Here is a 12,035-nt window from a genome sequence, read left to right as displayed (position 1 = left end):
TCTGTTGTTTTAGCGCTCCCCTGGGATTGCAGAGTAGCGCACGATTGGGATGACTGACAGGTCAGGTCATATGACTGGAGACAGCAGGCTTTCACAGAGGATTCCAGCTTAGTTTTTTCAGATGCTGTTTGGACGAGAGAGCGAGAGCAAGAAAGCAGTGTCTCCTGTTTCCCTCTCTGGAGTTGGAGATTCTGCTGTCTAAATGTTGCTGTTTAGGAAGCTGCAGAAAGAGAGATATCCTTTTCGGTGTCTGAAGTCTGAAAACTGCTGTTTGGATTTCTGTCTATAGGGCGTTAAAAACTGGAAATATAGTATCATGTGAGCATACTTGTTTTAATGCTAATTAATTCTGAGAAAAAGTGTGTAACTATGGGGTATCGTTTTTAAACTGGAACAACAGATAGCTAGCTGTTAAGAATTGTACCCGTGTCATACTTAAGTCTTGTAGTTGGTAAAAGTTATGCTAATTGTGTGTTATATTTTAACTGCGTTCTTAAATAAACTTTGTTTGATAAAAGCTTTCCAGTGGGTCACTTGAATCATATCCGGAGTGAAACACCTTGTGCTCACCTATGCCAAAACATGGGGCAGCACAGTGGTTAGCACCGCTGCCTCACAGCACCAGGGACCCGGGTTCGATTCCCGGCTTGGGTCACTGTCTGTGTGGAGTCTGCACGTTCTCCCCGTGTCTGCGTGGGTTTCCTCCGGGTGCTCCGGTTTCCTCCCACAGTCCGAAAGATGCGCGGGTTAGGTGGATTGGCCATGCTAAATTGCCCTTTAGTATCAGGGGGACTAGCTAGGGTAAATGCATGGGGTTAAGGAGATAGGGCCTGGGTGGGATTGTGGTCGGTGTAGGCTCGATGGGCCGAATGGCCTCCTTCTGCACTGTCAGGATTCTATGAAATGTAAACTTCGGGTGTAGGCTAACTTCACAAAACACCTCGGCCTGGGCCTTAACAGTGTTCATCTGTGTTTGATGGTGCTATCTGAAGGAGAACAGTCACCCCCTCATTCCTTGAAAAGTGCCACGGGATCTCCAACATTCGTCTCAAACACTGACTGGACCTTTCACAACATTGCAGGGTGCGTGTAGAGTTTTTTTTTCATTCTTTCATGGGATGTGGGCTTTGCTGATAAGGCCAGCACTTGTTGCCCATCCTAACTGCCCTTCACCAGAGTGACCTGCTCTGCCAATTCAGAGAGGAGTTAACTGCAGTAAATCTGGAGACACACATGTAAGCCAGGCTGGGTAAGGGTGACAGAATTCCTTCCCTAAACGACAGTAGTGAACCAGATGGGTCTGATAACAATCGATGGTGGTTTCATGGTCACCATTACTGACTGATCTCGCAATTTTATTAATTGATTAAAAGTCCACCAGCTGCCGTGGTGGGATTTGAACCCAGACATTTTCCTGGGACTCTGGATTACGAGTGCAGTGACACCACCGTCGACAAGCAGGGATCGAGGCCCTGATTACTGATACAAGGCGGGAGCTAACACACCCAAGGTGACAGAGGAAATTAATCACCAAGCTTCAAACTGCATTTCCAGTTTTCAGACATCAAACCTCAAGGTTTACATCTGGAAAGCTCAATGCAATACATCGACACAACGATAAACTGTTTCATTCAGTAATCCTCTGCAACAAGGTGCACAGTAGTTCTATTCCGCTCAACTGCAGCACAGTGGTTAGCACTGCTGCCTCACAGCGCCACGGACCCGGGTTCGATTCCCGGCTCGGGTCACTGTCTGTGTGGAGTCTGCACGTTCTCCCCGTGTCTGCGTGGGTTTCCTCTGGATGCTCCAGTTTCCTTCCACAGTCTGAAAGATGTGCTGATTAGGTGCACTGCTAAATTCTCCCTCAGTGTACCCCAACAGGCGCCAGAGTGTGGCAACTCGGGGATTTTCACAGTAACTTCATTGCAGTGTTAATGTAAGTCTACTTGTGATACTAATAAATTCAAAAAGAAATTAAATTTAAATTAATTAAAAATTTAAATTTTGCTAATCTTCCAATAACATTTAGAGGGGGGCATGACAAGAGGGTGGGGTCATAGATTTCATTCAAAGTAACTCTCCCAGTACAAATCAAACTATATTTGCAAAAACTATTTTCATAGAATCCCAACAGTGCAGAAGGAGGCCATTCGGCCCATCGAGTCTGCAGCAACAACAGTCCCACCCAGGCCCAATCCCCGTAACCCCATATATTTATCCCGCTAATCCCTCTAACCTACGCACCCTGCAACACTTAAGGGACAAGAGATGCATAATTTAGCATGGCCAATCCACCTAACCCACACATCTTCGGAGTGTGGGAGGAAACCGGAGCGCCCGGAGGAAACCCACACAGACTGGGGGGGGAATGTGCAAACTCCACACAGACAGTAACCCAAGCCGGGAATCGAACCCAGGTCCCTGGAGCTGAGAGGCAGCAGTGCTAACCACTGTGCCACCCAATGAATTCAAATTCCACCAGCTGCCATGGCGGGATTCGAAACCGGGTCCCCAGAACATTAGCTGAGTTTCTGGATTAATAGCCTAGCGATAATACCACTGGGCCATCGCCTCCCCCCCCACTTTCCTTAAAGGAACTTAAGTGAATTTTCCAATAGGGTCCTGCCAAGATGGGTCACATCATTATCATCAGCTCCAGCCACAGACGAGAACAACTCAGTTGCTTTCAGTGGAAAGTCAGTGCTCTATTTCTCCACAATTAGGCATCTCTGGGTTACAGTACAAACCTAGCTTCCCCTCTTTCCCATTTAAGTGCAGCATGTGGGATGAGATGCAGAAACTACAGCTCAGAACCAGGCCATTCAGTCCAACAGAGCTGTACTAGTCCTTGTGCTCCAAATGACACTCCTCCCAAATCAAGAAATCCACTCGTACCTCTCTTCCCCCAGATCTACCTTCTCCTTAATTGCATCTAGACCAGTATCCCCAATCACTCTGCCTTAGCAAGTTCCACATTCAAAAAGCGCCCTGTGTTAAGGAGTTTCTCCTGAATTTTTTTGAATGATTTTAGTGACTATCTTATATTTACATCCCCTAGTTTCAGACTCCCCACACACACACACACACAAAAACATCTTTGCTGCATCCACCTGATCAAACCCCTTCAATAATTTTAAAGAAATCTCACCTGCCAGGCTTCTCAATTCTAATGAAAAGATCCCCAAAAGCCTGTTCAATCTGTCCTTGCGGATATATAACGTGGTGACGTAAAGAACAACATTTAGTATCTCACCAGTTATCTGCATTATAACACTAAAGTCGGAACAGGTCAGGACGAGGGAGTGCAGAGATCGGAGAGCTGTGGGACTGGAGGAGGTTACAGAGATGGAGGAGCAAGGCCACAGGAGGGCTTTGAAAACATAGATGAGGATTTTAAATTCGAGGAGCAGCTAAACATGGAGCCAATGTGGTGCATGGAACTCTGCGCAAATAAGGACATCGTCAGCAGAGTTTCAGGAACTGGTTGAAACTGAGCAGATTACTTGTTCTGAGTGCTGGCAGATTTTGTGTTACTTGTCGAACCAGAAAGACCCAATCAGGTAGCATTACCTTCACCTTGGAAGTGCCTGGAAAGCAAATGTGTTAACACCTCCACAAATTAAAATGCTGCCAGAAATGCCTCCTTGTCCCATCTCTTATTTGTTGCTGTTTTACTTACTCGGGACGAGGAGAGGCCATTAAGCCGGTACTGTGCTCGTCCAACCCCAGGAAACCTCCTCTCCAACCAAGCAAGCCAAAGGAGGAAGAACTGAGGCAAAACAATCATTCAGCAAGCCCTGAGAGCTCTTCCTCCCTCGCAGGGGGAAGGAGGTTTCAACATCGGGTGTGAAACGCCACAGCAGCCTCCCCGCGCAGCTTCTCACTCCTTCCACACGATATCTAACCTGACATCAGCGGCGCCTCTCCCCACCACCTCGGATATCTCTCAGGCAGTCAAAGTGCATTTTTTTTACGACCAGGAGGAGGAAGACCGTGTCACTCAGAACGGCTCCATCATGAATGCTCGAGAATGTTCAAGATCCAGAAAAGAAAGGGAGGTTGATTGGGGGGGGAGTGGTGTGTGTGTGTGTGTGTGTGTGTGTGTGTGTGTGTGTGTGTGTGTGTGTGTGGGGGGGGGGGGGGGGGGGGGGGGGGTGGAGGTAGAAAGTAGAAGTTGCAACCATTTTAAAAACATGCACACAATCTACTTTCAAAATGGTATCATAGTCTTCATTTAAAAACAAGGCGCCAAGCAACCTCCAGTTATGACTGTAGTGGCTGTTACTTACGTGGCATGATTCCCTGGCTGGCCAGCTCCTCCCGTGTCCGCCGCTGCTGAAGCTTCAGCTGCAGTACTGTCGGAGGAAAAGGACAGACATGGTTAGTGCTGCCGGCGAGACTACGAGTGAGTGAAGCAATCCCCCGCTGCTTTGAGAAGGCTCTCCATTTTAACATTTACTTTTTTTTTCGCAGAAGCGGTCACAGATCTGGCACTTCCTCCCAGCTGCTGCTAAGTCGGAAACAGCGAAGGCAGCTCTCGATCTGGTAAGCGTGACAACGTTTTAACTATTCAACTTTTTTTTTTAATTGAGTTTTTTTTTGAAAAAAGTAAAACATTTTATCTTAAGAACGCATTGCTTGCACGCAAACCACAAAACAGAAACGAGAGTCAGCACGGTTCCAGCACCCTGCGTTAGTGCGAGACGCGAATCAGAAGCTTGTTGGTCACAGATTACGATCAACTTTCTACACAATCCACAAGATGGTGGGTGGAAGGGGTGACGGGAGTAGGGACTATAATTTCTCTCTACTCAAAGACGAATCAGCCCTTCAATGCTGCAGCTATTTCTTCAATAATCTGAGGGTTTTACTGACTCCATTAAACTATGCATTGAGCCCATTCATACAATCGGTCACCTTGCAAAGAACTTCCCAATTTCAACCCTCAATTTGACTCTCATCAGTTTGACCCCTCAGCTGCAGTATTATCATGCTTTAGTTCAAATCAACATTCACATCGGGCGGCACAGTAGCAGAGTGGTTAGCACTGCTGCCTCACAGCACCAGGTACCAGGGTTCGATTCCCGGCTTGGGTCACTGTCTATGTGGAGTCTGCATGTTCTCCCCGTGTCTGCGTGGGTTTCCTCCCACAATCCAAAGATGTGCGGATTAGGTTGATCGGTCATGCTAAATTGCCCCTTAGTGTCCTGGGGGGTGGGGGGGGGTCGCGCCCTCTTGGTTAACTCCAAGATACTCGAGACACCCTCCCCCTCTGTTCATTATTCAACCATGACCAAGTTAATGTCTCTTTTCTCTGTGACCGCTTCTCGCATCTGAACCATTTACATCTCAAATGACCCAAATTAGACGTCGCACACAAGAGGAAGTTTGACCAGAGCGTCGTAGTTATCTCAGGCTTGCACAGTATAACATTCAGCACTTGACAACTAAAAACACCAAGACTTTTCAAGCTTGTCATGAGCTGTTTCAACAGCGGCTCTCACTCAACTTAAAAGCAAAGTGGACATTGTAAGCATGCTCAAAGCGGTGATAAAAAGTGGGAGGAAGAGTTAGATGGATTGTATGAAAAAGGAGAGAGAGCTCGCCGCAGCTCGTCATTCCAATCCAGTTTTCCTGCTGTTTACCAGGCAGCCACAGGAGGCAATCCCATTAGAACTACAAGACCAACATAAATCTCTAGCCCTTAATCAACAAAATGCTTTATACGCTGGGATCTGGGACACAAACACAGGACCAAAATAATTCAAACTACAAAATGCTGGCCTCAGTTGATCCTAATTTTAAACGGAGTAAAAACATTTCCCTATTTTGCATACCAAACGAGCTGCAATTTGCACACCCAAACACAATTTATTTAAAACTTCAGTTTAAAATGTCAAACTATAGAGAGATTCTTAAGGGAAAAGTCCAACAAAATGTTTACTTCTCTAAAAGTTGGAGGCAAATGTAAAGCAGTGTTCAACTTTGAGATTCATTCCCCCCACCTCCCCCGGCCCCAAAGCGCTGTCCATCCCGGATTTTAGATGCGGCATTTAGACAGAAACTAGTGTGGGGGAGGCGACAGCCGAGTGGTATTGTCACCAGACAATTAATCCAGAAACTCAGCTAACGTTCTGGGGACCCGGGTTCGAATCCCGCCACAGCAGATGGTGAAATCTGAATTCAATAAATATCTGGAATTAAGAATCTACTGATGACCATGAAACCATTGTTGATTGTCGGAAAACCCACCTGGTTCACTAATGTCCTTTAGGGAAGGAAATCTGCCGTCCTTACCCTGTCTGGCCTACATGTGACGATGTGGAGATGTCGGCGTTGGACTGGGGTAAACACAGTAAGAGTTTTAACAACACCAGGTTAAAGTCCAACAGGTTTATTTGGTAGCAAATAATGACTAATGGCATTTGCTACCAAATAAACCTGTTGGACTTTAACCTGGTGTTGTTAAAACTCTTACTACATGTGACTCCAGAGCCACAGCAATGTGGTTGGCTCTCAACTGTCCTCTGAACAAGGGCAACTAGGGATGGGCAATAAACGCTGGCCCAGCCAGCGACGCCCATGTTCCACAAATGAATAAAAAAAGAAACTGCTCTCAACTTGCCCTTTCCTTCTGTTCAAAATCTTTGTGTGAACAAGAGGAGGAAGTCAAGCCTTCAAGAGAGAGGACAGCAAGAATTTGAAGCACTATTAGTGATCAGTCCTGTGGACAAAGCTTTAGGAGTAATGTTCACTTTAAAAAACCATCCTGTTTGTATATTGAGAATTTATCAGAGAGACATCCTACAGTGCAGGAGGAGGCCATTCAGCCCATCCGAGTCTGCACCAACAACAATCCCACCCCAGGCCCTATCCACGTAACCCCACATTTACCCCGCTAATCCCTTTAACCTACACATCCCGGGACACTATGGGCAATTTAGCATGACCAATCAACCTAACCTGCGCATCTTTGGACTGTGGGAGGAAACCAGAGCACCCAGAGGGAACCCACACAGTTGACAGTACAATTCAGGTGACCAAAAGCTTAGTAGAAGAGGTAGGTTTTAAGAATTGTCTTGGAGGAACGAAGGCAGAGGGGTGCGGGGAAGCCATTCTCAGCCGAGAGGACTGATTATCTTTAGCTGTTTGATATTGCTAACCCTGCGTTTGAAATCCCCCCCCCCCCCCGCCACCCTTTGCAAATATCCTCCACTCGCTCCATTGTTCTGCTTTAAAGGGAGACTCTGCAGTAGTTAGCCATCAGCCCTGTTTGCTGTGGCTCATAGTGATTGTTTGAATAGTCTGTTTGCTGTCAATGGTTGGGGGTTACAGGGGATAGGGCCTGGGTGGGATGGTTGTTGGCACAGGCTTGATGGGCTGAATGGCCTCCTCTTGTACTGTAAGGTTTCTATAATTCTAAATCCTGACAAGACTTGAGCCACCCCACCTCACTGGCCGATGCACCGGTGACAATATTCACTTTGTATTTTGATATAAATGGGTCAGATAAAAGCACTGTCGCCCTGCTACTATCCTCAGTGAAATGTCCTCACCACTCAACTAACTGATCCCACTAATACACACATTTACCTTCTGGAAACTACCCGAATTCTTTTGCTCTGATGTGATACAAGAAAACACTAATGGCAATAACAAATCCAGTTTCAAAAACAAGCTTGGGGAGCGAGTTCCAAATAGTCAAACTGTTGGGACTTTGCTTGTAGACTAAGATGATCCAACATTGCCTCTTTCCCCCAGGAGTGTTTTTCACAATACATCCAGAACTCATTCATCTTACTGATTTTCACACAGCTCACAGATTTCTATTCGGCATCCACCGAACAAAATAGAATAGTACAGCACAGAACAGGCCCTTCGGCCCACGATGTTCTGCCGAGCTTTATCTGAAACCAAGATCAAGCTATCCCACTCCCTATCATCCTGGTGTGCTCCATGTGCCTATCCAATAACCGCTTAAATGTTCCTAAAGTGTCTGACTCCACTATCACTGCAGGCAGTCCATTCCACACCCCAACCACTCTTTGCGTAAAGAACCTACCTCGGATATCCTTCCTATATCTCCCACCACGAACCCTATAGTTATGCCCCCTTGTAATAGCTCCATCCACCCGAGGAAATAGTCTTTGAACGTTCACTCTATCTATCCCCTTCATCATTTTATAAACCTCTATTAAGTCTCCCCTCAGCCTCCTCCGCTCCAGAGAGAACAGCCCTAGCTCCCTCAACCTTTCCTCATAAGACTTACCCTCCAAACCAGGCAGCATCCTGGTAAATCTCCTCTGCACTCTTTCCAGCGCTTCCACATCCTTCTTAGAGTGAGGTGACCAGAACTGCACACAATATTCCAAATGTGGTCTCAACAAGGTCCTGTACAGTTGCAGCATAACCCCACGGCTCTTAAACTCAAACCTCCTGTTAATAAAAGCTAAGTAAGAAGTCTCACAACACCAGGTTAAAGTCCAACAGGTTTATTTGGTAGCAAATACCACTAGCTTTCGGAGCGCTGCTCCTTCGTCAGATGGACTCCATCTGACGAAGGAGCTTCTGCTCCGAACGCTTATGGTATTTGCTACCAAATAAACCTGTTGGACTTTAACCTGGTGTTGTGAGACTTCTTACTGTGCTTACCCCAGTCCAACGCCGGCATCTCCACATCATGAATAAAAGCTAACACACTATAGGCCTTCTTCACAGCTCTATCCACTTGAGTAGCAACCTTTAGAGATCTGTTTTCCTTGAAATGATTCCCAGGGCAGCGGTCCAAACAGAGATCAGATAACAGTACAAACACTTCACTCCCACTGTTTGACATTCGTACCTGCCCCTTCACCTGCCTGACCTGTAGTGGGTGCAACTCACTCAGTGTGTCCGACCTAAAAATCTTTGACGGGAGGAAGGAGACGACAAAAGAGAGGGAGGGGGTTGCACCTGTGTCAATACCACAGTCACCTTAAATTACCAACTGCAGACTAGGATCAATCTGTCTAGATGGAACATACACATTACCCAAAGCTGTACTTAATTCCTCTGTGTTAACAGTCAGATGCTGGAATCCTTCTCTTCACTGTCTAACTGAGGGCATAAGTCAGTCAGAGGTCAGCTACGGGGGAATGACAGTTCTTTATGAGAACAACCTTAGCCAAAGCAGGTGATAACATACAGTACCGAGAATGTAGGATGGTGTGCTGAGATGCTGTACAAAGCCCTTATCAGGATAAAGTAAACACCAAGAGTGCAGATAAAAGCAAATTACTGTGCATGCTCTACCCCAATCTCCACCCCTTGGTTTTCATTTTATTTAATTTTTAAACTGTTCTCTACCTTATATTTCTTTATTGGCTTTTTTCATTTTTCTTCCCCCCCCCCCCCACTCTTTCCCCCTATTTTCTCCCCCCATTTCTTACCTTTTAGAAGAAGCCCTGCAGTGCAGGAGGAGGCCATTCAGCCCATCGAGTCTGCACCAACCACAATCCCACCCAGGCCCTATCCCCATAACCCCTCATATTTGCCCTGCTAATCCACCTGACACTGGAGTGAATTTATCATTGCCAATCCATCTAACCCGCGCATCTTTTGGACTGTGGGAGGAAACTGGAGCAGCCGGAGGAAACCCACGCAGGCACGGGGAGAATGTGCAAACTCCACACAGACAGTGACCCGAGGCTGGAATTGAACCCGGGTCCATGGCGCCGTGAGGCAGCAGTGCTAACCACTGTGCCGCCCTCTTTGCTTCCCTTTTCCTCAATTTTACCTCTCTCCCACCCATCTCACTCCTCCCCCCACATCGTCATCCGTCAGTTTACCCTCTGATTCTCTGCTGTTTGGCCTTTCACACCTTCTATTCTCTCTATGGGCTGCCATTAGCAGCCTTTTCCCCCTGGTTTCTGTGGCTATGACTCATCTTTCATTCCCTCCCCCCTGCAGTATAAATATCTCCCACTTTCTGTGCCTTTTAGCTTTGACAAAGGGTCATCTGGACTCAAAACGTCAGCTCTTTTCTCTCTCTGTACAGATGCTGCCAGACCTGCTGAGATTTTCCAGCATTTTCTCTTTTGGTTTCAGGGTGCAAATAGTTGGGGTGACTAAAAGCTGGATCAAAGGAGCAGGCTTTAAATGATGTCTAGAAGTTGTTGGGTTGAGCGGAGGCAGAGGGGTTTACAGGAGGAATTCCAGAATCACTGAAGCACAAACTAGGGTGGAGAGAGGAGAGGTGCGAAACGTACAAAAGGCAAGGAAGTGGGGGAACAGAGAATTGGGAGGTGGGAATTATAGAGCTGGGGAGTTAACAGGGAGCAAGGCCATGAAGGGAGTTAAACACAAGAATAATCACTGGAGGACTGGCAGCAAACGTAAACCTGGAGGGCAGGGTGAGGAGAGCCTGGTGCAGAATAGGATTCAGGAGCAGAGTTTATCATGAGCTGAAGTTAAGAGGGGGCGGAGAACAAGGAAAGGGACAAAGGCCAGTGATTTCCACAGTGACAGAAATAGATGGCGTGGCGCACCGGGCAGAAGCTCAGCTCACAGTCAAATAGGATGTTGAGATTGTGAACAGGCCGGCTCAGCCTCGACATGGAAGGGAATCAGTGGTGATGGTGTGGATTGCATGGGTGGAGTCTGACAATGGCCTTCTCAATGTTTAACTGGGGGAAGTTGCAGCTCATCCAAGAACGGACAACAGGCGAATAGCGCGAGAAGAGAAAGGAACCGAGAAACGAGATGGAGGTGGTTAGGATGTAGCCTGAAACCGGGTACAAGTGCTGCATGCTGGTTACCAACTCTCACTGCTGCACAAAGAGACAGATATTAATTACTTACAGCGAGCACACGCTGTACGGACACACCAACTGTTTACTACCTGCACACTCCCCTTTTATAGATTTGCAACATTTACAGCCCAAGATCTCGCTGCCCCCCCCCCCCCCCCCCCCCCAGTCGATCAAGAATCTTACTGTTTAAGATGGGAATGACCTTCCTCCTCCGGTGATGGCACAGCGGTTAGCACTGCTGCCTCACAGCACCAGGGACCCGGGTTCGATTCCCAGCTGCATCTGTACAAGGCATTGGTGAGGCCGCAGCTGGAATACTGTGTGCAGTTTTGGTCCCCTTATTTGCGGAAGGATATATTGGCCTTGGAGGGAGTGCAGAGAAGGTTCACCAGGTTGACACCAGAGATGAGGGGGTGTTGATTATGAGGAGAGACTGAGCAGATTGGGTTTGTGCTCGTTGGAATTTAGAAGGCTGAGGGGGGATCTTATAGAGACCTATAAGATAATGAAGGGGCTGGATAGGGTAGAGGGGGAGAGATTCTTTCCACTTAGAAAGGAAGCTAGAACTAGAGGGCACAGCCTCAAAATAAAGGGGAGTCAATTTAGGACAGAGTTGAGGAGGAACTTCTTCTCAGAGAGGGTGGTGAATCTCTGGAATTCTCTGCCCACTGAAGTGGTGGAGGCTACCTCGTTGAATATGTTTAAAATCACGGATAGATGGATTCCTGATCGGGAAGGGAATTAGGGGTTATAGGGATCAGGCGGGTAAGTGGAACTGATCCACTTCAGATCAGCCATGATCTTATTGAATGGCGGGGCAGGCTCGAGGGGCTAGATGGCCTACTCCTGCTCCTATTTCTTATGTTCTTATGTTAGTTTGAGTCACTGTCTGTGTGGAGTCTGCACGTTCTCCCCGTGTCTGCGTGGGTTTCCTCCGGGTGCTCCGGTTTCCTTCCACAGTCTGAAAGACATGCTGGTTAGGTGCATTGTCCATGCTAAATTCTCCCTCAGTGTCCTCGAACAGGCGCCGGAGTGTGGTGACTAGGGGATTTTCACAGTAACTTCATTGCAGTGTTAATGTAAGCCTTACTTGTGACACTAACAAATAAACTTAACAACATAGCAGCATCATGCGAGGGGATGGGGGTTGAGGGAGGGGAAGAAGGAGTGATGGAAGAATGTCTAAACAATGATACTCCACTTGTTGATGTGTCTGCCGTGGGTTGATGGACGGGCCAGTGTTTA

The 12,035-nt window shown here is 47.2% G+C and overlaps 1 protein-coding gene across 4 annotated transcripts in view; it reads right to left on the bottom strand.

Annotated features, from left to right (window-relative positions):
- The window catches only part of LOC144509181 (myocardin-related transcription factor A-like), a 186,097-nt gene that overhangs the window by 116,761 nt on the left and 57,301 nt on the right, over window positions 1-12,035 (bottom strand). For all 4 annotated transcript variants that reach the window (XM_078237616.1, XM_078237617.1, XM_078237614.1 and 1 more), the window contains one exon: window positions 4,290-4,355. In XM_078237616.1, coding sequence (XP_078093742.1) covers window positions 4,290-4,355 — 66 coding nt within the window. The remainder of the gene's footprint in view (window positions 1-4,289; window positions 4,356-12,035) is intronic.

The sequence above is a fragment of the Mustelus asterias genome, chromosome 21 (assembly GCF_964213995.1).
Source record: "Mustelus asterias chromosome 21, sMusAst1.hap1.1, whole genome shotgun sequence".
NCBI classification, from domain to species: Eukaryota; Metazoa; Chordata; class Chondrichthyes; order Carcharhiniformes; family Triakidae; genus Mustelus; species Mustelus asterias.
Note: the sequence above shows the minus strand (reverse complement) of the source record. Positions and strands in the feature narration are given on the sequence as shown.